Here is a 23,991-nt window from a genome sequence, read left to right as displayed (position 1 = left end):
AAAAGCGGCTATTAAACGCATAGGCTAATTTGGAATACAGTCGCATGAAAAGATAAATAGGCGGGCGTATGCAAAGTGACAGCCTCTGTGAAATAGGCTATAGGCTAATGTGAGAGTGTTGCTTGCTTTTGGCCTGGGGTTTTGTTTTTATTTTTCCATCGAACAGTTATGTCAATGTGAAAGTGTAACTTTTTAAAATGTTTTTTTTTTTTTTTTTTTGGCTACTGATTAGCCTATAAAACAATAAAGTAATTCAGAAACAGTGCTCATTTTGTTTTAGATGTACATCATCAGAATATGGCATGCATTTTATCATTTTATATAATTATAATAATTATATTATTAGCCTATTAAATAGGCTAAGTAAAAATCAATAATAGACAATGATTTTTTTTTTTTATATAAAGTCTAGCTTTTTTGGTTGCAATTTTATGTGCAATGTATCTATCACGAATCATCATAATTCTATGAAAAACTGCCAGTGCTGTTCAATATTAGTTGTGTGCATGAACCCTCGTAGCAGTGTGAAAGCGCAGCTGATGGTTTACCTCCGTCACGCATGACCATTCCTATGGTTCCGCCGGTGTTTATGACCAGGACCCTCGCCTCGTCATCGATTTTCAGATCAGGAGAGCCCGAACTGTCGCAAGAGACTCTCCTCCGACCCGATACCACGGCGCTTCGGCAGAGAGACTTCTGCGACTGAAACACATCAGATTGATTTAACCTGTTACTCGATGTCATTCTTGCTAAAGCCCAAAACTAACCAACAATTTATTTGAGAAACAGTGCGTTGATTTTAAACATAGGCTGATCGCAACTAACGTACGTGCTACTAAATGAACTTATAGCTTTTACACTTTTATCAACACAAAAGTGGTCAATAGGCTAGGCACTATAGCCTACTAAAGGTCTATCAGAACATGTGAGTTTTACAATGAGTAATAAAAGAAACCTTTGTCTTATCAAATCGAGTATAAAAATAAAAATAAAAATCTTACCAGGAAATTCAAATCCATGTCTTTTTTTTTGTAAGGCTATGTGAATTCACGTAGGATGACTGTTGAAGATGCTCGTGCAATATTAACAATTTACTCTTTTATTTGTTGCAGACATGAAGTGAAACTTTGTTTAAGCCAATGAGGGCGCTGGACAACTGTCATGTGACTGCGAAATAAATAAATAGGAAAAAAAAACTTTTCTGCGAATTGCATAAGGTAAAATTACTTAGTAACTGCTGTTGCAATAACACGACCTTTAAAAATTACATGGTCATCATAATTAATTTATTTTTCGTTCCATTTAAAGTTGCTCAGATAACCCAGCAGGCTGAGTTAGATATTTCATAATATCTCACATTTATAAACACAAAGTAGATGACGTTTAAACATGCTGAGCTGTGATCACACTAAAATATTAGCCAAAATATTTTATTTTGTATTATTTTAATATAATATATTATATTATATAATATACCGGTAATATTTTAATATAAAATTGCAAATTCATATTCTCAGGAAGATCTTCTCAACTGCAATAAGCAGTGAGCATGTCAAATAATAGCCAGCAAGCACTTAATCGACTACTAATCATGAATTAAAATCCTTAAAATGTTGGGTTTACTCAAATTTATATAGCCTATATACAAATTTATATAGCCTATAGCCTATACATTCTGAATGTATGTGCATGTGCATGTGCAATATGCATGCATAACTTTAAATCAATTAAACAAATTATTTAAATAAAGTCAGGACAACTCAATTTTATTAGGCTTTGGAAAAGCTCAAGAGCTGAAAAAGGCTCATAATTCATATTCTCAGAATGCTCTTCACAAATGGAATAAGCAGTGTATTGAAGGCTGTAGTATACTGATACTGTTACGGTTCTAAATCACAAGGGTGCTTTCACATCTGTAGTTCGGTTCATTTGGTCCGGACCAAGGGCGAAAAATTATAGCCTACTTTGTAGCATTTTTAAGGCGTTTTGGTTCCTTTTCACACCACACTGATCGCTCTGGTCCGAATCAGTTTATGAGTTGATAAAACGAACCAAAATGCAGTCACGTGACCAACATCCACATCACTCGGAACACATTTCCATGACTGCACTTTGTTTGGTCAGAATTAACGTGGGCGAAAATTCCAACAGAACTCCCGGAAGTAAACAAAGAGGTGGAAAATCCGGCAGACAACACGCTGCTGTTTACTATGGAGAGACGACTGCGTGGGCTGATTGTATCCTTGGTCATATTTAATTATATAGTTTGTCTACACCACTTTAGACAAACAATTATATTTGAGAATGAACCGAGGATGCGGCTCTAAAATAATGTTAATAATAATTTCTATCAGGCTCCGCACCTCCTCACAATTCCAAGTTTGTCCGCGAGCTGCAAACTGTCTACAAACATTTCTCCTCATCATATAATGCACAGCGCAGCGGAGGTAAGTGATTCAAACACAGCTTTATTTACAGGTGATTTCAGGTGCAGATGCTGTGAAGATCACTGTTGGTTGACAACAGGTAATCCAGATAATTTCAAGAGTAGGGTAATTACTCCGTCTCAGTTCGCTAATCTTTTCTCTTCTCTCTTTTAGGTATGATCGGGACAACTGGATCAAATCGCGGGCATGGAAGCTCCTGAGAGCACAGGATCTCAGGAATCGGATGGTAGATCTGAAGACAGCAGAACAATATCACAAAGGTTAGTTTGAGTCAGGTAAGTATACAAAATTATCAGGCGGCTCAGCGATATCAGGGTTTTCAGGATACGGGAAGAATGGTCAGTTCCTGTCGGAGGCTTGACAAAGACTGAAATCACAGTGTGAGTTTATTGAGTTGGCTGATGAGGTAATTGATGATGAACAGGTGTGTGGGATTAATATTCTGGAGAGAGTGATATTTGAGTGGTGGATTGAAACGATCTTGATTGATCTCTGAAAGTTACAAGCATTTTTTTTCTGTGCGTTTCAAAAAAAAAAAAGGAAAAAGGAAAAACCATTAACATGCAACACAAGTAGGCTACGCACTGAAATCAATTACTCATCATTAAAGTTATTTTGGCTTCATACTTTTGGCATAAAGTTATTAAATATTTGTCATACCTGACCAGAAGATGTTCAAATAAATGTCACATTAGACAAGGAAGTTGTAGGTTGTGTTTGACTTACGTATCTTATTTAGGTTAACCGCAATTCTCATGTATGGATTGCTCGATGAAGAATGAGAGATGGCCCAATGGTTAGTTGAAATTTAAAAGGCTGATTTTCGCGCTTCAGGGCAGTGACAAGTACATATGTCGTCCAGTGGTTGTCCAGACACCCTAGGCACAACCTTTAAGGGACACCAGGCAAAGTTTTCGTGTTAATTAATCATCTTCGTAAGTCGGTATATGGTTAAATGACTCATTACAGGGCGAATGAATACTCTCTCGCCCGCTCCTACTGCCTGTAGGAAGAATATCCCGCTTGCAAGTTCGGTGTATCCTATCCGCCGCCCGCATCCTTCAGTCTCACAAAGTCTCAGACATAGCGAGAAGCAGGATCAGTTTATGGCAAGCATCCCCAGCACAGAGGCAGGATAACGAAACCCGGCTATATCAATTGTTGCAAACTTAGACAATAAACATGTTGCACATATCATGATCGAGCTAGAAAAAACGTTCTGATGTTTTCTTAGACAAGCAAAGGTAAACCGTCATTCTACCAGATGAACTTATAGACCTTGCTAATATAACTTTAGACAAATATTAGCCTCCGATATATAGGCAAGGCAAGGCAAGTTTATTTATATAGCACATTTCATACACAATGGCAATTCAAAGTGCTTTACATAGAAGAAATTAAAATAATAAAAAGAAATAAGAATAATTAAAACAGTTTAGAAAAATAAAAAATAAAATACAGTACAGTACAAACAGTCGGACGATCATTGGCACAGTGCTCATTCAGTAAATGCATAGCTAAACAGATGTGTTTTGAGTCTGGATTTGAATGTGACTACTGTAGGAGCAAGTCTGATCTCGCGGCTGGCATAATGGCTAAAAGCAGACTCGCCATGCTTAGAGTCAACCCTTGGTATTTCTAGCTGATATGATCCTAGTGATCTGAGTGATCTGTTGGGTTTATATTCAGTGAGCATATCTGCAATGTATTGAGGTCCAATGCCATTGAATGATTTATATACTAGTAATAATACTTTAAAATCAATCCTAAATTTAACTGGGAGCCAGTGTAAAGACTTGAGGACTGGTGTGATATGTTCATATTTTCTGGTTCTGCTCATAATCCTGGCGGCAGCGTTCTGTATGAGCTGCAATTGTCTTATGGTCTTTTTGGGAAGGCCAGTGAGGAGTCCATTACAATAATCCACCCTGCTGGTGATGAACGCATGAACAAGTTTCTCTAAGTCTTGTCTGGAAACAAAGCATCTTATTCTTGCAATACTTTTCAGATGATAGAATGCTGATTTAGTTATTGCTTTGACATGACTACTGAAACTAAGGTCTGACTCTAGTGTCACACCAAGATTCCTGACTTGATTTTTAGTTGTTAGACCCCTAGAGTGAAGGTATGCATTCACCTTGAGAACTTCATCTTTGTTTCCAAACGCAATGACTTCAGTTTTGTCTTTGTTTAACTGAAGAAAGTTTTGACACATCCAACTGTTGACTTCATCAATGCATTGGCACAGGGAGTCAATGGGGCTGTAATCGTTAGGCGATAGGGCTAAGTAGAGCTGTGTGTCGTCTGCATAGCTGTGGTAAGAGATTTGGTTCTTTCTCATTATTTGGCTCATTGGGAGCATATACAGGTTGAACAGGAGTGGCGCAAGAATTGAGCCTTGAGGGACTCCGCATGTCATGGATGTCCACTCAGACTTATGGTCTCCTATACTCACATAATAACCTCTCCCATCTAAGTATGACCTGAACCAATTTAGGACTATCCCAGAAAGCCCCACCCAGTTTTCCAGCCTGTCAAAAAGTATGTTATGATCGACAGTGTCAAATGCAGCACTGAGGTCGAGTAGTACCAGCACTGATAATTTGCCTGAATCAGTATTTAAGCGAATATCGTTTATTATCTTTATGAGCGCTGTCTCTGTGCTGTGGTGTGGTCGGAAACCAGATTGAAAACTGTCAAAGTGTCCATTCGAGCATAGGAATTTGTTCAGCTGATTGAAGACAACTTTTTCAATGATCTTGCCAATGAAAGGAAGATTTGAGATCGGTTTATAGTTGCTTAATATGGTCTTATCCAGATTGCTCTTTTTCAGGAGGGGCTTGACAACTGCAGTTTTCAGGGAGTTTGGAAAACTCCCAGAGAGAAGTGAGGCATTTACCACTTCTAGGAGATCTGCTTCTAAACTGTTAAACACACTTTTGAAAAATGATGTGGGAAGTGTGTCAAGAGTGCAGGTTGATGTTTTAAGGTGCTGTACGGTTTCTTCCAAAATTTTGCCATCATTTTCTTTGAAATCAGACATAGTAACTACTTTCTCAGGCAGTTTGATCTGTCTGACCCCAGGGGAACTCAAGGATGTGCTGATCACCTTTCTGATATTATTGATTTTCTCAGAGAAGAAAGAAGCAAACTCACTGCACTTGCTGTCTGAGAGCATTTCACTGGGAATCTGGCTTGGGGGGTTTGTCAGTCTCTCTACAGTAGCAAAAAGAGTGCGTTAAATGAGTGTTGTTTAAATTACTGTTTATAATATTTGAGAAGAAAGTCTGTCTAGCTTTGCCTAGTTCCATATTAAAAGCATGAAGGCTGTCTTTGTAGATGTTATAATGGACTACAAGTTTAGTCTTCCGCCACATCTGCTCTGCTTTTCTGCATTGTCTTTTCATATTTTGCACAGCTGTTGAGTTTCTCCAAGGTGCTTTTTGTCTGCCATTCTTCTTCCTGACTTTAACAGGAGCAATATCATCAATTACACTTTTAACTTTTGAGTTAAAAGAATCAAGGAGAAAATCAACAGAGTCTGCAGATATGCTTGGTGTTAAAGATATAGCCTTCATAAATAGTACACTAGTGTTCTCATTTAAGCATCTCTTCTTGACAGACACAGATCTAGCTTCAGTGGCAGGAGAGATCAATATATCAAAGAAAATACAGAAATGATCAGACAGTGCTACATCCTTAATAACAATCGATGAAATGTTTAGACCCTTACTGATGAGTAAATCTAGAGTGTGTCCACGGTTGTGTGTGGGTCCATGTACATGCTGAGTCAGATCAAAAGTTTTTAAAACACTTTTGATTTCTTTAGCCATGTTGTTTTCTGCACTATCGATGTGGATGTTAAAATCTCCAGCAATGGCAAAACAGTCAAACTCGGATGTAATTTTTGATTATAGTTCTGTAAAATCCTCAGCAAAGGCTGGAGAGTATTTTGGAGGCCTGTAAATAATGATAAGTAAAATGCGTGGAGCACCTTTTAACACAATACCCAGATATTCGAAAGACAAGTAATTCCCAAATGATATTTGCTTACATTGATAGATATCTTTAAAAAGAGCAGCTAGACCCCCACCTCTCTTAACAGCTCTGCAGACACTCATAAAAGCAAAGTTAGGAGGGGCTGCTTCATTGAGGATTGTTGCACTAAAGCTGTCTTCTAGCCAGGTTTCATTCAGAAGCATAAAATCCAGGGCCCGGTTTCCTGATAACGCTCACTCTTAGCCTGCTAAGAAGACTCGAAAGATATATCTTACCAAATTTGTTTATTTTCCTAAGTGTGTTCCCCGAACTATACCTTAGAAAGCTGCTTAAGATATACCTTCTTAAGTGCGACGTGACCCGGCGCTGTCCGTGGCCATGGTGCTGAATTGTTTGAAATCGATGGCTCGACAATCAATTATTCTCTCATGCAGGGGCTGTTTATGTGAAAAAGCTGTCATCTTTATAAAAGAAGCACTTCAGAAATAGTTGAAATTGCAATTTATTATGATTATTGGATATTATAAAAAATAATCCAAACTATAATAGCCTATAATAGCCTAACCTACATATTTTAAAATTGTAACATATAGCCTATTGCTGCCACAATTACCTTTTCAAAAATTTACGTGCCGCCTTTTCTTTCCCATTTTTGTTCGCTGAGGTGGAGCTGCGATGAAATATTGTTCTTGTGTAAATACTTTCCAGCATTTCAGTAATACAAGTTTACATCTTGCATACGGTGCTCGGCAGTGATCAAAAAGGATTCAAACCGTGAATTTTGAATCTCTTGTAAACTCGGAGATTTGGATTCAGACGGCAATTAAATTACCACACGACCTGTTTGTCAAAAAACAGAAGGTACTAATTTGGCCAGGGATTTTTCTGCGGATTGGGTGAGAAAAACACTGATATTATGGATTCGGACGGCACTAAAATCACCGACTTACCCCTGTAAATGTTTAAAATACCGGACGAGCCCATGAGAAACAATATTAGCGTCCGAATAGGACTTAACTGACAGTAGCCTTCACTGGCCTTTAAAAGAGCGTTTTAATTCAATTAATAATATTGTATAATAATATAATTAAAAATCTAACAACAATCAGTGTAATGACAATTTTATTCTTTGCATGAAAACACTTGTTTTATACTGTATTATAATTTTATACTGTCTGGGTGTATTAAAACTTCAGAATTATATTCATTTAGACCTGCAACAACGCTAAGAGAGAGCTACGAATGGTCCAGACCAACCTTACGAAAGTGTGACTTACAGAAGATATACTTAGCGTACGAACGTTTCTGGAACCATCCCATAAGGTTAAGAGAGAGGTTAAGCAATAGGTTAAGAACTACTTAGAGATAAGAACGCTTTGGGAAACCGGGCCCAGGTTGTTTGTGGTTATTAAGTCGTTGACTAGAAGTGATTTATTTTTAAGTGAGCGAATGTTAAAGAGTGCTAACTTAACAGACTTACTTTTCCCCACATCAATATTAGTTTGACGTGTAATAGGCACCAGATTAGTTAGGTTTGCTGTACGGCTATTGAAGGCCTTAGACTTTCTATCTTGTAATAAAACAGCAATAGAGAAAGATACAGGCACACTGGGTTCCCGCTTGTTCTGTAAACATTTGAGAAAGTTACTGTTATCAAAACGGGGCCCGACACATATCACTGAGAGCTGGTATCAGTTGTTTTTGTTTCACCTCGAGCAGATGGAGGAGGGTGTGGGCCCTGGTGTTGTGGCAGAGGCCGAAGAGCTCTCACAGGAGGGGGAGGGCGAGCTGGGCCCGCAGGCTTTGGTGCGGGTGGTAATGGTGCCTGTCGTTTTTTGGTTGGTATCTGGGGGCTTGCAGCAAAAGAGTGGGATAGGCTGGTTCCAGCATACACCAGTTCTTCCATTTTCTGTGAGAAGCACAGGAGTGGAGTTGCTGGGGAGAGGGAGAGAGTGTCTAGTGAAAGGGGCTGTTGCTCTGGTGTTATCGGAGGCTGTAATATGCTGTCCTGGCTTCCCTGGCTGTTTTCCAGGAAGTCGTCCTTGGGTGGTGAATCTTCAAGCAGTTCTGATATGTCTGTCTGTGGTGAGCTCTGTGGGCAGGGCTCAGCTGAGATTGTGTCCGTGAGCAGAGGTTGTTGTGGTGGAGTGGTGTTATCATTGTCCTTGTGTGATATGTCAACCGCATGTCCATTTTGCTGCTGAAGTGAAGTCCCGTGGTCATTCATACTGTGTCCAGGTGTGTGTGTGCCGTTCAGATTGAGTGGATTGGCACTGTTCTCAAGATGTATAGGCGGTGGTAGGAGACCAGTGTTTGCAATCCTTGTCAGAGCTGTATCTGGGGTAGAGGATGCTACTGCGGCAATATGTGATGCTCGTGACAATCTGATGTCTCGAGTGCCTTTGGGTCTCGCTCCCTGTTTGTGACATCGATTAGTAAGTCGATCGGCTTGTTTCTCTACCTGTCGAGGAGCACTAGTTTCATGGGACTCACCGGTATGCTGAGGGTGTCCATGACGAAGCTCTGTTGTGTGCTCCGTCTGGTTTGGTGGTCCCGTTAGTAACTTTGTTTCAAGAACTGCAATCCTTTGTAAAAGTCTGTGGCAGTTAGTGCAGCAAGTAGATTCCAGAAGAGGCATTTTCTCTTATCCTTGTAGGCAGTTGTGTTTTCCTTTCCCGGAATGTAAGCTGGTCGGGTAAAAGACTTCTCAGTTTTTGTAGTAATCCTAACTTTGTCGTATGAGCACTGTGCTGATTTGCTGAAGTTAAAATTAGTTGATAAAAGGAAATAAAATAAAGGAAATAAAATATAAAAAAAATAGGAGATAAAATGTAAAAGCGATAGAGCAAAGCTCGGAGCAGTAAGCAAGAGCGTCCGAACAGTAGCTGAGCAGGGTTCAGTATATAAATATATATTTTTTTATGCTTATGCCCACTCTCCCAAAAAAACAAAACACGAAAACAGTAGTTCGCCTCGTTCATATCGTCCGTTCCCGGTAAAAATATTAGTATGCATGCATGACAACACAATAAAAAATAAAAAACTTGCCATCAGTTGAAAAGAAAATATTACTTTACTTACCTTGGTAGACATAACTGGTTTTGAAATAGCCGGTTCCTCTGATCAGCTGGGTTGCTCGTGGCGAGGGGGGAGGGACAACAGTTCGTTTTTACGACAGTGTGTTTGAAAGCATTTACTACCAGACACTAGGGGGAGCTTCGTAGAGAAAAAACACTCAGGCTTGCCTGGTGTCCCTTTAAGCCAGGTCTGGCCAGCTTCGGTCCTGGAGGGCCAATGTTCTACAGAGTTTAGCTTCAACCCTAATCAAACACACCTGAACAAGCTAATCAAGGTCCTCAGGATTACTAGAAAATTACAGGCAGGTGATTTTTTCAGGGTTGGAGCTAAACTCTGTAGGACAGTGGCCCTCCAGGACCGAAGTTGCCCATCCCTGCTTTAAGCAATGGCCCTGAATGGTGGTTCACTGTCAACATTGTGACAACGCTGTAACAACCTTCACCACACAACGTAGTTATAGCAACCTTTTGGCCATGTTGTTAAAACATGGTTAGAAGGTTGGGTACGTTGTGCCAACGTTCTGTGTTTGCTGGGTTGCCATATCTCGCCGCTCTCGCCGTCCAAGAAGCGCCGCCCTCGCCGGTGTGGTGAACAAGAGATCTTCAACCGGAGTCGATTGTTCACCACACCAGAACTCGCATTGAAAAAAAATGACTTCCGGCCACTTTGACGCTCTCGCTGGCGGCGGTGTGAATGCACAGTTAGTGTTCTCGGCCCAGATGGCGTTGCCAGACGAGCACGAAAACACATTGTTTCATAAACAAAGTTTGGGAGGAGCACGTTCAATAATCAATCCATTTCAATCAATCAATCAATTTGTCATCAAACAATTACCATGTCTACCCTATCAGCATGAGAGGAAGCATATATTCACTCTGTCAACTCACCTAACATTCCTTGACAGTTTTCAGCATCCCTCCACCACCCCGACTCCTCACTCTTGGCTTCTTCTTATTCTTATCCGAATACGAGCCCGGAGCCCTCTCCTCGGACAGCACACCAGATACGCATTTATTCTATCTGACTTATTTGTAAGTGTGAAGTAGGCTTTGAGTCAACGTGCCACATAAAGTTTGGACCAGGATTGTGATACCAACTCCGGCAGAGTTTGTGTGCTCTACTATAGGCAACACCATGGTAATGCATGTCGGTATTGGCACCTGTAGAATTTCCTTTTGTTGAAAGCCCAAATAAAAGTAAAAAGCTACTATAGATCCATGTCCGAAGCAGTTCGACTTACGAACGCATTTATTTACACACACACACACACACACACACACACACACACACACACACACACACACACACACACACACACACACACACACACACATATACATATACATACATATGTCACGGGGTGACTATGTTCAGTGGGGGTGGAACCATGATGTAGACAGCGAGTGTCCCTGGGGGAACGTTTTGGCATAAACATAGCCAGCGACAAGATGGCCGGACTTCCGATTTTTTGGTAAACAAACCAGTCACGAGTAACTCGTAACGAGAAACGGGAACAGGTGTTCGGGTTAATCGATTTACGCTTGTGATTGATGACTATGCTGTTTGGAGTACTTTAAATACCCCGGGAATCAGCAGGACGGGGGGATTTGGGAAGGAAGACGGCAGCGCGGCGGGCATTGATAATCCGTTTGGAGTAAGGATGTCGTGGAGCTGGTGAGTCTGCGAAGCTAAGTGTCTGGACCATTCTGAGCAGAGACGAGACGAAGACGTATCGACATATGGCTAGACGTGGAGCCTGTGAACCGGACCTGTAGTGATCTGTCCTGTGGACGCCAGGAGGCTGAGAACGCGCACCCCCATCAGTTAAGTGTCCTACTGTATATATTGATGTGACTGCTAAGCTACGCTAGGAAGTTATTATTCCTCCGAACGTTTTATCTACACCCGGCTTGTCTTCTCTTTGCTCTCTGGCTCTCCCGGCTTGTGATTAAAGCTGCCCCTGTGTGACGGTCTGCTGGGATTCTCTATGTCTAGCTGGTTACTTTATGACACGACCTGTAACCTGCACAGTGCCGCCCTGTACCAGCAGAGTCTAGAGAGCCGCCGCTGCATCAAGCCCACCTGCCCATTGCTGCTTCACCCCAGCGGAGTCCGTTCGGCCTTCCTATTACATCGAGCTATCTGTCCATTGTTGTCCTGCATCAGCGGAGCCCAACGAACCGTCTACCCCATTAAGCCAACTTGCCTGTTGTTATTTCACCCCCCGGGGAGTCCAGTAGCCCGTCTGCGGTACCACTTCGACCGCGGCCGCTGTCCCACCCCTGCGGAACCCAAAGCCCCATTCGACCAGAGGCCGACCGCCCTTATTGCTCCGCCTTCCTTCAACTCCCCACAGACTTTTTTTAAGCAAAGTTATTTAATAAAGAAAATCTCATTGTTTTAAACGACATTCTTTTGCCTTGGTATTTGTTGGGTGAGTTACGTGTTGTTCCTCTGGGAAGAAGGAAGAGTCAGTGGTGAATAGCGCCCCCTGCCTGTGACACATACATACACACATCCTACATACAGAGAGAGAGAGAGACAGACCACATACAGAGAGAGAGAGAGACAGACCACACACAAAGAACTTCTACGGAAGACTAGTATCTTAATTTGGACTTTTTTCTCAAAATGTTACGACTTTATTCTTGAAATGTTTATACTTTAATCTCGAAATATTTCTACTATAATCTCAAAATATTTCGAGATTAATCTTGAAATGCTAGATTTTATTTGTATTTTTTTACGGATTTTTTTAATGTTGTGGTTCAGCCGTTCAGGGCTTCCGTAAGTATCAACTAGTAGTAGTATAGAAGTAGTAATCTATGCTTAGATAGATAGATAGATAGATAGATAGATAGATAGATAGATAGATAGATAGATAGATAGATAGATAGATAGATAGATATGATTCTTGATTGAAAATTTCTTCTAGAATGATCATTTTTATCAAGCTTGTATATTTAAGTTCAGTAATTTCACTTAAATGACAATTAATAGGTAATTTTAATTTCATTTAAGTGAAATTACTGAACTTAAATATACAAGCTTGATAAAAATTATCATTCTAGAAGAAAATTTCAGATGGCACTTAGAGGCTTTTGCATCTGAACTCTTTATATATATATATATGGATTACATGGAGGAATTTAAGAAAGATAAGCATAGATTACTACTACTACTACTACTAGTTGACCTACTAGGCCTATAGTGTTTATAAATATAGAGTTAATTCAAGATTGGTAGTCAATTAAGTTTCGTACTAGCTACTATTTGACATGTTTACTGCTTATTCTAGTTGTGAAGAGCATCCTGAGAATATGAATAATGAGTCTTTTTCAGCTCTTGAGCTTTTCAAAGCCTAATAAAATTGAGTTGTCCTGACTTTATTTTAATATTTGTTTAATTGATTTAAAGGTATGTTATACATTCAATATGTCTGAATTATACATTCAGAAATATTTATATAATATTATTGAGTAAACCCAACATCTTAAGGATTTTTTAAATCAAAATTAGTCATTTATTTAAGATATGCCAAATAACTGGCAGAATAATTCTTTAGAGTGTTGTGAAACTGTTATCTGTCAAGTAAGCATATATCTATGATAACCCATGATTGGTAACAGTTTTGCAATTATTCACAAATAATGAATAATGAGTCTTTTTCAGCTCTTGAGCTTTCCAAAGCCTAATAAATTTGAGTTGTCCTGACTTTATTTAATTTTTTTAAATTGATTTAAATTTATGCATGCATATTGCACAGAATTATACATTCATAAATATATAAATATATATATACTGTATATATGAGTAAACCCAACATCTCAAGGAATTTTTTAATCAAAATTAGTCATTTAAGATATGCCAACTAACTGGCAGAATAATCTTTAGAGTGTTGTGAAACTGTTATCTGTCAAGTAAGCACACACATTTATGGCATCCCATGATTGGTAACTATATGTTTTGCAACATTCACAAATTATGATGACCATGTAAATTTAATGGTCATATATAACCTTGCAACATCAAGTGACAATCATTTTAGGAACTTAAAATTCACAGAAAAGTTGCCTAATCCAATGTAAAAATGTTTTTGTTTATTTGCCTGATACACCATATAGGCACATGCAGTGCAGTCTTGGTCCTGATACCCAGACACTGCACATTTAGATGTCTCCCTAAGTTAATTCTGTTCATGTGTATAATGAGCTGATGAGTTGAATCAGTATTAGCGAGGCGATAAACATATGTCATGGTGGTAGATCTGCTGTTTTGGGGGGTGTTTGTCATCCTTTCTGTCTGTGTCATTCATTGTGCAGATATATGCATATCTGCCAATATAGCAGCCGTTTTCTCTCTCAACAGCATGTGTATATCGCTTGTATTGTCTGTTTTTCCACTACCCTGTGCAACTGTGTAGAGTGAAAAGTTGCTTTACAAATGTATAGCAATACTCTTCAATTTCCCCAGGGGTTTAGTTTTAGCCTGCATGTACAAATAGCAGCAATAGAATAGGGGAATTCATCATCATATTCACCTGTAGCGCTTCTGTGAAGAGAGAAAAAACAGGATAAAATCCATAACTCTTATGGATTAAAAAATAATGATCCTTGATGAATTCGTCTGTTCTGACTCAGTTCATCATTGATTGGGAGAGAACAGTTCAAACTTACTGGCTGTGGAAATCGGTGGGCGTGTCTCATTATACTATAGCCTAAGCAAAACGGCGTAAAAATAACCAACCGTGCAACCTAAACGTTTTTTTTTTACGACGTCATATGGCGAGATGAACACCGTAAGAAGCGGCGCTTTCCATGCACACTAAAACGCTGTCGAATACGGCGTCGTTGACAGATTTCACGCGTTTTTTACGGCGTTTGTAATTACAACAGCGTATTTTGCGCCGTCAAATGCGGTTTAAAACGCCGTATTTGACGACGTTTGGCTGTAAACGCGATTAATCTATGGCATAATTCTGAACCACATGGCTTGCCATCTTATCGCCGTTCAAGAAGCGCCGCGCCGCCCTGGCCGGTGTGGTGAACAATCGAGTGCGGCAAAAGAGTTGATCTCTTCAACCAGACTCGATTTTCCCCACACCGGAGCTCGCCGCCGACTCGCATGACTTCCGGCCACTTTGACGATCTGTGTGAACGCACAGTCAGTGTTCTCGGCCCAGATGGCGTTGACGAGCCAATAATATCTGTCTGCAGAGCCGCAGAGCCACAGTTTTACCCCAGCAGTTTTACCCGCGCATGCGCAGTTTCAGATTTCCTGAACTTCTAATCAAACACTTAATGACCAAACACTTTATGAACAAACTACTAATCTATAAAACACAATCGGTCTTCCGACCTTTTACTATATGCGCGACAGCGCGAGGGAGAGAGCAATACAGCGCTCGTGTTGTTTGTTTATATACTGTCTATGGTTGTTTGAAGGCAGTGTGCGGGCTGCGCGCGCGCGTCCAGGGCGCGATATTTTTTTTCCCAGGATGGTAGGGGAATACTCATGATATTCATTAGGAAAGTCATCCCTGATTGGTCTTAACCCCAGTGACGGGTAGGTTTAGGGGCGGGGTTGGGGTAGGTCATCACATAGACCCCAGTGATGGGTAGGTTTAGGGGTGGGGTTAGGGGTAATGAATATTCATGAGTCTTCCCCTACCATCCTGGGAAAAAAATATCCTCTCTCTGCTTGTTCTTTTATGCGCCCTGACTTATTTGTTCCCTCGTTTTAATAAATCGTGGACACGTTCAACTAATTCCCTCCCTCATTTTGATTTAACGAATTACAACGTGGCCACAATATAGTAAAACGGGGGAACAAATTAGTATAACCTGCTGAGGTATTATTAATTCGTGGCCACGGAATTCACCAATTCACAAAAATATAGGTCTTTTTTAATATATTTGAATATCAATATAAACCAAAACTGCGCATGAGCGGGGTAAAAATGCTGGGGTGAAACTGTGGCTCTGCGGCTCTGCAGTCAGACCCTTCTCAGACGAGCACGAAAACACGTTAGGCTATGTTTCATAAACAAAGTTCGGGAGGAGCACGTTCAAATAATCAATCCAATCAACTTGTCATCAAACAATTACCATGTGAAGAGTTCAGATGCAAAAGCCTCTAAGTGCCATCTGAAATTTTCTTCTAGAATGATCATTTTTATCATGCTTGTATATTTAAGTTCAATAATTTCACTTAAATGGCAATGCAAATTGCCTATTAATTGTCATTTAAGTGAAATTACTTAACTTAAATATACAAGCTTTATAAAAATGATCATTAGAGGAAAATTTCAGATGGCACTTAGAGGCTTTTGCATCTGAATTCTTCATGTCTACCCTATCAGCATGAGAGGAAGCATATATTCACTCTGTCAACTCACCTAACATTCCTTGACAGTTTCGGGCATCCCTCCACCACCCCGACTCCTCACTCTTGGCTTCTTCTTATTCTTATCCGAATACGAGCCCGGAGCCCTCTCCTCGGACAGCACACCAGATACGCATTTAGGCCTATTCTGTCTGTATTATTTGTAAGTGTGAAGTAGGCTTTGAGTCAACGTGCCACATAAAGTTTGGACCAGGATTGTGGTACCAACTCCGGCGGAGTCTGTGTGCTCGTCTATAACGCCATTGTAATGCATGTTATTGGCACCTGTAGAATTTCCTTTTGTTGAAAGCCCAAATAAAAGTAAAAAGCTACGATAGATCCATGTCCGAAGCAGTTCGACGAACGCATTTATACACACACACACACACACACACACACACATATATACATACAGACAGACATACATACATACATACAGATAGAGAGAAAGAGAGAGAGAGAGAGAGAGAGAGAGAGAGAGAGAGAGAGAGAGAGAGAGAGAGAGAGAGAGAGACAGACCACATACAGAGAGAGAGAGAAAGAGACAGACCACATACAAAGAACTTCTACGGAAGACTAGGCAATATCTTAATTTTGACTTTTCTCAAAATGTTACGACTTTATTCTTGTAATGTTTCTTTACATTGTTTTTTTTTTTTAATGTTGTGGTTCAGCCGTTCAGGGCTTCCGTAAGTATCAACTAGTAGTAGTATAGTAGTAGTAATCTATGCATAGATAGATAGATAGATAGATAGATAGATAGATAGATAGATAGATAGATAGATAGATAGATAGATAGATAGATAGATAGATAGATAGATAGATAGATAGATAGATAGATAGATAGATAGATAGATAGATAGATAGATGTGTGTAGCCTATATGAAGAGTTCAGATGCAAAAGCCTCTAAGTGCCATCTGAAATTTTCTGATAATTTTTATCAAGCTTGTATATTTAAGTTCAGTAATTTCACTTAAATGAAATGAAAATTATGAAAATTGTCATTTAAGTGAAATTAAAAATACAAGCTTGATAAAAATTATCAGAAAATTTCAGATGGCACTTAGAGGCTTTTGCATCTGAACTCTTCATATATTCACACACACATATATATATATATATATATGTATATATATATATATATATATATGTATTATATATATATATATATATATATATATATTATATATATATATATATATATATATATATATATGTATATATATATGTATATGTATATATATATATATATATATGTATATATATATGTATGATGTATATATATATGTATGTATATATGTATATATATGTATGTATATATATGTGTATATATGTATATATATATGTGTGTATATATACATATGTAATATATATATATATATATATATATATAATATATATATATATGTATATATATATATGTATATATATATATATATATATATATATATATATATATATATATGTATGTATATATATATATATATATATATATATATATATATACATATACATAGGCCTACACACACACACACACACACACACACACATATATATAGGAATTTAAGAAAGATAAGCATAGATTACTACTACTACTACTACTAGTTGACCTACTAGGCCTATACTGTTTATAAATATAGAGTTAATTCATGATTGGTAGTCAATTAAGTTTCGTACTAGCTACTATTTGACATGTTTACTGCTTATTCTAGTTGTGAAGAGCATCCTGAGAATATGAATAATGAGTCTTTTTCAGCTCTTGAGCTTTCCAAAGCCTAATAAAATTGAGTTGTCCTGACTTTATTTTAAAGGGTTAGTTCACCCAAAAATGAAAATTCTGTCAGTAATTACTCACCCTCATATTGTTCCAACCCCGTAAGACCTTCGTTCATCTTCGGAACACAAATTAAGATATTTTTGATGAAATCTGAGCCATGTCTGAATCCTCCATAGGCTGCTATGTGACCGAAACTTGCTGGCCCAGAAAAGTTATTAAAGAGATCGTTAATATAGTCCAAGTGACTCCAGTGGCTCAATCTTAAGTATATCAAGCGACGAGAATACTTTTTGTGCGCAAAAACAAACAAAAATAACGACTATCCACTATTCATTTCCTTCTCTCTGGACCTCTAGTTGGTTCGCGTAGTGTTTTTGCGCAGCGCGTCTGTGTTACACGTCACCACGTAGGCTCACTATTGGCCGACGCCGGTCATGTGGGTGATGCATGATGACGTACAACACAGACGCGCAGCGCAAAAACACTACGAGGCCCAGAGAGAAGGAAATGAAAAGTGGAATAAAGTCGTTATTTTTGTTTGTTTTTGCGCACAAAAAGTATTCTCGTCGCTTGATATACTTAAGATTGAGCCACTGGAGTCACTTGGACTATATTAACGATCTCTTTAATAACTTTTCTGGGCCAGCAAGTTTCGGTCACATAGCAGCCTATGGAGGATTCAGACAGCTCTCAGATTTCATCAAAAATATCTTAATTTGTGTTCCGAAGATGAACGAAGGTCTTACGCGGTTGGAACAATATGAGGGTGAGTAATTACTTACAGAATTTTCATTTTTGGGTGAACTAACCCTTTAATATTTGTTTAATTGATTTAAAGCTATGTTATACGTTCAATATTTCTGAATTATACATTCAGAAATATTTATATAATATTATTGAGTAAACCCAACATCTTAAGGATTTTTTAAATCAAAATTAGTCATTTATTTAAGATATGCCAAATAACTGGCAGAATAATTCTTTAGAGTGTTGTGAAACTGTTATCTGTCAAGTAAGCATATATCTATGATAACCCATGATTGGTAACAGTTTTGCAATTATTCACAAATTATGATGACCATGTAATTTTAATGGTCAAATATAACCTTGCAACATCATGTGACAACAATTTTAGGAACTTCAAATTCACGGAAAAGTTGCCTTATCCAATGTAAAAATGTTTTTGTTTATTTGCCTGATACACCATATAGGCACATGCAGTGCAGTCTTGGTCCTGATACCCAGACACTGCACATTTAGATGTCTCCCTAAGTTAATCCCGTTCATGTGTATAATGAGCTGATGAATTGAATCAGTATTAGCGAGGCGATAAACATATGTCATGGTGGTAGATGTGCTGTTTTGGGGGGTGTTTGTCATCCTTTCTGTCTGTGTCATTCATTGTGCAGATATATACATATCTGCCGATGTAGCAGCCGTTTTCTCTCTCAACAGCATGTGTATATCGCTTGTATTGTCTGTTTTTCCACTACCCTGTGCAACTGTGTAGAGTGAAAAGTTGCTTTACAAATGTATAGCAATACTCTTCTTTCCACCTGTCATTTAACATTTTTCCAGCTTACTTGACAGTTTTGCAACACTATTATGCCAGTTAGTAGGCATATCTTAAATAAATTAGTAATTTTGATTAAAAAAAGCATTAAGATGTTGGGTTAACTCAAATTTATAAAAACACAAAACAAAACCCACGAGGGGGAAAACAGAACTAAGTAAATACAAAAACAATAACAGACTATGAACACTCTGGAAGATCTTGGGGAACAGGAAACAAAAGACAACGTACCGACACAGACTGCAAACAAGAGGGAACAAATAAAGGGAAACTAATCAGAAGGAACAAGTGGATGAACTCAAACAATAATAACTCAAAAAGACAGGACAGGCATGTGACATTTCCCCCTCCCTACGGAGCGGCTACCAGACGCTCCATAAGACCCGGACGGGACGGGAGGGACAGACCAGGGCGGGATGGGAGGGACAGGCCAGGGCGGGGAGGGACAGACCAGGATGGGACGGGAGGGACAGACCAGGACGGGACGGGAGGGACAGACCAGGGCGGGACAGACCAGGGCGGGACGGGAGGGACAGACCAGGGCGAGACGGGAGAAACAAAATGTTTGGGACACCAGAGTGGCCCACAGGGTTCGGGAGGCTAGGACGGAGCAGGCTGTGCAGACGGCCAGAGTGGAGACGACAGTTCATCTGGCGGCCAGGGCGGAGACTCTCCCTCGGGCGGCCAAGGCGGAGACATTCCTTCGGGCGGCCAGGGCGGAACAGACAGTCCATCGGGCGGCCAGGGCGGAGACGACCCCTCGGGCGACCGGGCGGAGACGACCCCTCGGGCGGCCAGGGCGGAGACGACCCCTCGGGCGGCCAGGGCGGAGACGACCCCTCGGGCGGCCAGGGCACAGAAACAGGCACCACCGGCTCAGGAACAGACACCACCGGCTCAGGAACAAGAACAGACACTACCGGCTCAGGAACAGACACCACCGGCTCAGGAACAGACACCACCAGCTCAGGAACAGACACCACCGGCTCAGAAGCCACAGGTTCGGCGTCGGTCATCATCTCCAAAAGCACAGGCTCGGCAGACGTGACGTGAACAGGCTTTGCGGCGGCCATCTTGTCCGAAGACACAGGCTCGGCAGGCGTGACGTGGACAGGCTCGGTGGTGGCCCTATTGTCCGAAGACCCAGGCCCAAATGAAATCCTCCACCGTCGCCTCAAAACCGACTTGATCAAAAGCTCTACAGGTCAGCCAGTCCATCGGTTCATCCAGCGCATAATTAAACAGATCCCTGCAAGCCTCCTCGCCCAGGTTCAGCCCTTCAGCAGCGCGACGGAACCTCTGACCGAACACCCTCACCTCCATCCCCTGCTGACGGAGGGAGACCAACTCCTGAAACCGGAGAATCTGCTCCCATTGCGGACAGGAGACTGGTTGCGCCTCTCTTCTCCGCTGAGTCCTCATAATGGTCGGTACGTTCTGTCACGGCAGACTACAAACAAAAGGTGTGAGGACTCAAAAGCTGGAGAAGTATTTATTAATAAAAACACAAAACAAAACCCACGAGGGGGAAAACTAGTGATGTTACGTCTGACACTGACGCTCCGAAGCTTGCTTCGAACTCGAACGGTCCTTGCAATGAACCACTGCTTCGGAGCTTGTATCATTACGTCACTAGTCACGTGAAAATGACTTCTGAAGCAAACACACTGGTTCACTCCTGTAGTGAACCACCTGACTGCTTTGACAGCCCAATCCAGTGTTGACAGGTTTGAAACCTGGCGGCTGTATTTTTAAAGGTAAAAAGGTAAAAAAAAACCATAAAAAACCATTACAGAAATTCTATTGGATTTAATGGTTTTCATGGGAATTTTATTGGTTGAAATGGGAATTATAGTGGTCTCTGTGGGTCTATGATATGTGTTGGGTTGTATTGGTGGGGGCATTAAATCCTAATGGAATATGTCCCAAACACACAGTTACAAAAAATAATTATGTAGTGGTTTAAATGGTAAAAGCCAATGGTTCCTATTTTAATATAAACCCATTAGAATTTCTGTGATGGTTTCCAACTTTTTTTAAGCTGGTCTGATCTTCTGTCCTTGTCTAAAGAAATAATTACACACACACACATCATGCTTAATGTTTTATTATCAAGGTGAACACATGAAATTCATCAGTATCTGTAAAATTCACCTACATAAATGAGAAGCACTAACACTGTTTCAGCTTTGATCGCCTCGGTGAACACGTAATAAACGGGGCGTTACTTGCATTTTATGGTTGTCAGCTTTGTTGCATTACATTTACTTCACCAGGAGATGGTGCTGCAATTTCTATCTGAATGAAGCTTCAAGTAATGAACCATTTTCGACACAATTGTATCAAAGCAATAATGCTTCGGAACGCTTCATTTGGCCATCACTAGGGAAAACAGAACTAAGTAAATACAAAAACAATAACATATGAACACTCTGGAAGATCTCGGGGAACAGGAAACAAAAGACAACGTACCGACACAGACTGCAAACAAGAGGGAACTAATAAAGGGAAACTAATCAGGAGGGAACAAGTGGATGAACTCAAACAATAATAACTCAAAAAGAGACAGCAAGCCAACATTGAATAAACATTGTTTTTCCATCTGAATCATCATTATGGTTGATATCGAAATTTCAATGTAAAATAAATGTTGAATCACCATTACCATATCGATGAAAACCTGATGTTATTAATGTTGATGGCAACAATATTGGAACAACATTGATCTATAGTTATCTTTATGATTGATTAAGCATTGATATTTGGTTTACCGGGCGATCGCTGAATGTGTTGAAAAGTCATTGATTTATAGTTGACCGGGAAACGACGCATTGTTGAAAAGTCATCGACATATAGTTAGCCCCATACTTCATATAGAAACAATTAAAATACCTCGTTAATTTTATAGACATAGCCTATTTATTATTATTAGCCTGTTTTTGCCTGAGATTTGCGGTGAGATTTACGCATGTGCTCGGGCGTATGCTATATATTCCTGCATGCACCCAGTATTTAAAGAGAAATTAATATAAATGTGCAATTAGTCGACCGGAAAAATCTTTTGTCTGGTAACTCTAATCAATACATTTACTATTTACTTAGTTATAGCCTAAGTATCCAGTTATTTAGCCTATATTGAATTTGAATTTGTTCCAAGTGTTTAAAATATGTGTTCTGTTTAACTTGAATGCTAATTTTTTGCATTGTGATTTTATTTTCTGTTTTAGATGCTCTACTTAGCAGATGGGGACAGCCGCCGTCACCCACAGGCTGTGCAAAAGTGGCTGCGCTATGCGCCAGACCGGGCAGGAGGGACTGTACGACAAAATATTTGGCATCAGAGGACATTGAAGTGTAAATAAAGAGTACAAATAATTAAATAAAAAGGCTTATAAAAATGAATTTGTTTTAGTGTGGTGTGTTCAGTGTTTTATACGAGATTTCAAATGTTCTATGACTACTGGCTGTAGATAAAGCAGGCTATTTAAATTATGGCATTACATTTAAAATTAACATTTAAAAACGATTAAAATTCCATTGAAATCACGTTGATCCTTAGTTTAGTTGAAATTTCAACATTGTTTCAATATTCCTGATAATTGAAATACCATTGAAATTCCGTTGATCTATGGACAGGATTTCAACGTTGTTTCAATATTAAAACAGGGTGCAAAATGATGTAGAATCAACATCTGAGTTCGATGTTGATTCAATGACTTATTGTTGAAAAAGGAATGTTGATTTAACATAGTTTCAATGACTGTTTGCTGTCTGGGGCACATCTCTCCTCAAGCCGCGTGTGCACAAATGGAAGGATAAATAAAGTTTACATTACCTCCACAGTGGTTGCACGCGTCTTCGTCCACGGAATGGCATTTTTCTTCAACCGGCCCCGCTGTGTTGTGTCTGTGTAGTCATCTTTTTCAAAGTATTCGCTGCAAATGCGGTAATCTTTAGCGCGTAGTACTCTTATGGGAGTTTGCACATCAAGCTGAAGTACAACTAGCCATAACTGCAGAATATCGAGGTCATGGAAAGGAAGACGATGAAAATGTAAATTCTTGTATTTTCGCATTCTGTTGTCACAATTCGGAACGGCACAAACACGAACCATTTCTTCTTCACTTGTGAACAACTCCGATCATCACTCTTCACACACTCGACGCTCCTCCCACCTGCAGACTGTTGTTTGCCTTTTTCCGGCTACAAAGGGGTTCCCATGGGACTTCAGCGCGATACAGCTAGCCGTCTAAAACACTATTTAGGTGAATTTAAACAATGGCTAAGTTGCTAAACGCATCTTGTTGTCATGTAAGGGCCCTGTTCATGTTGGAAAGACATTTTAATTGCATTTTGTGTCTGTTAACAGGCACAAAGACACCCTTTATGTATATGCCCCCATAACTGCCGTTATAGCTGAGTGGGAGCTCTGGACATTAGCTGTAGTATCTCCGTGTTGCAAGCACCGATCCGGTTCGTTTTTTTTTTTTTTTCTATAGACAGGACTCACATAGGTCTAATGATCAAGATTAACTTAAAAATTGGCCGGAGTTCTACTTTAAGTAAAAATATAATAAATATGTAATATAGTGCACATATTTAGCAAAATACTAGCTATTTTTTTCTAGTCAACTAAGGTGCTATGGTTTTCCTGAGGTAAATGTAAAGTTCTGGGACATAATTGTTCTCCTGCTGTTTTAGTGACCTCTTTCCGTGATTGAAAAACACTGAT

The 23,991-nt window shown here is 39.7% G+C and overlaps 1 protein-coding gene across 2 annotated transcripts in view; it reads right to left on the bottom strand.

The window, feature by feature from the left end:
• The window catches only part of LOC308683165 (60 kDa lysophospholipase-like), a 37,034-nt gene extending 13,614 nt beyond the window's left edge, over positions 1-23,420 (bottom strand). The window contains exons 1-2 of one of the 2 annotated variants that reach the window (XM_081353477.1): positions 23,095-23,420; positions 549-702 (exon numbers count right to left, since the gene is read on the bottom strand). In XM_081353477.1, the coding sequence (XP_081209603.1) occupies positions 549-702; positions 23,095-23,373 (433 nt within the window). In that variant the 5' untranslated portion in view covers positions 23,374-23,420. Of the gene's footprint in view, positions 1-548; positions 703-1,001; positions 1,109-23,094 lie in introns of those variants that run through there. The other variant, XM_081353478.1, reaches the window with a different exon arrangement.
• Positions 23,421-23,991: the final 571 nt, after the last annotated feature.

Source organism: Scardinius erythrophthalmus (assembly GCF_964197995.2).
Source record: "Scardinius erythrophthalmus genome assembly, chromosome: 22".
In the NCBI taxonomy this organism is placed as follows: Eukaryota; Metazoa; Chordata; class Actinopteri; order Cypriniformes; family Leuciscidae; genus Scardinius; species Scardinius erythrophthalmus.
Note: the sequence above shows the minus strand (reverse complement) of the source record. Positions and strands in the feature narration are given on the sequence as shown.